General features: G+C 28.2%; 1 protein-coding gene across 1 annotated transcript; it reads right to left on the bottom strand.

Moving 5' to 3' along the window:
- Positions 1-28: 28 nt before the first annotated feature.
- On the bottom strand, positions 29-1133 carry LOC126910024 (DE-cadherin-like). Its single transcript, XM_050692426.1, has 4 exons — positions 872-1133; positions 633-791; positions 255-533; positions 29-190 (listed from the first exon to the last, which is right to left on the bottom strand). The coding sequence occupies exons 2-4, from the start codon at positions 708-710 to the stop codon at positions 29-31; spliced, it is 519 nt and encodes a 172-aa protein (XP_050548383.1). The 5' UTR covers positions 711-791; positions 872-1133.
- Between the last annotated feature and the right edge of the window lie 13 nt (positions 1134-1146).

Genomic DNA, 1146 nt, shown 5'->3' with positions numbered 1-1146 from the left:
GTTAAGTAAAGTAAATGAAAATTTTCAATTATGTACCAGAAATTCCAAATTTAGTTTGTATTTCATAAGAAGCATCGGGTGAAATTGAAAATTCAAATGGAGCACCATTTTCAGGTCCATCATTGTCTTTAGCTTGTAATCTAGTTATAGTGCCAGGTGATTGATTTTCACGCCATACTACTGGACCAGGCTAAATTAAACAAATTAATTTTAATAAATATTCATTCCAAAAATTTCTTTAACATTCAGTTTACCATATCTAAAAATGGAGCATTGTCATTAATATCCCTCAAAACAATAATAACCTCTGTAGTTTGTTGTAAACATTTTGGAATTCCACCATTGTCTGTTGCTTGTATAATGACTTGCCAAGTAGCATAACCATTAGGTGGATCACGATCTAAAGGTTTAATTAATGAAAGGCATCCGTTTTTATCAATAGTCATCAATTTACGTTGGTCTTCTTTTACTACTGAGTAAACAATATGTTGATCCAATGATTGATCTTGAATATCAGGATCATAAGCTTCCAACTATATCAAATATTTAATAAAAAAATAATTAAGTAGAATATTTTTATAAAAAACTATTAAGTTAAAAATAAAATAAATATTATTTTTGTATAATTTTACTTTAGTTATACATCCTGGAACTAGTTCTTCTTCCATGATTGTAATATTACTCTCATATTGGCGGAATACAGGTTGCATATCATTGACATTAGATATTTTAATTTCTACAGTACAAAAATCTTCATAACGCCCATCATAAGCTCTCACTTTTAAAACATACTAAACATTTTAAGAAAAATAAATTAATCTTGATGAAATATTATATTTTATACATATATATTAAGTTTGTCAATACTTACATTTGTAATATTTTCATAATCTAGTTGACTATTAACTTTGATTTTACCAGTGGTATTTTCAATTAAAAAAGCATTGAAAGTATTGCCTTCAACAATACTGTATGTGACAGGTGAGGCAGTATCTTGGTCTAAAGCTTTCACTTCAGTTACCAAAGCATTTAGATTAGCATCTTCTGGAATTTCTTCAGCTTCATAAACAGACTGGGTGAATTTTGGAGCATGATCATTCTTATCAGCAATTTCAATACGGAACACTTGTTCACCTATACAAATAT

The sequence above is a fragment of the Daktulosphaira vitifoliae genome, unplaced genomic scaffold (assembly GCF_025091365.1).
Source record: "Daktulosphaira vitifoliae isolate Bord-2020 unplaced genomic scaffold, ASM2509136v1 Scaffold_3133, whole genome shotgun sequence".
NCBI lineage: Eukaryota > Metazoa > Arthropoda > Insecta > Hemiptera > Phylloxeridae > Daktulosphaira > Daktulosphaira vitifoliae.
This window is presented reverse-complemented; position numbering and strand designations above follow the sequence as displayed.

Coding starts and splice junctions, on each gene's coding strand:
- LOC126910024 (XM_050692426.1), bottom strand. CDS start 710: ATGCAACCTGTATTCCGCCAATATGAGAGTAATATTACAATCATGGAA. Junction 534..632: donor TTCCAGGATGTATAACTAAA/GTAAAATTATAC, acceptor TATTTGATATAG/TTGGAAGCTTATGATCCTGA. Junction 191..254: donor ATGCTCCATTTTTAGATATG/GTAAACTGAATG, acceptor TGTTTAATTTAG/CCTGGTCCAGTAGTATGGCG.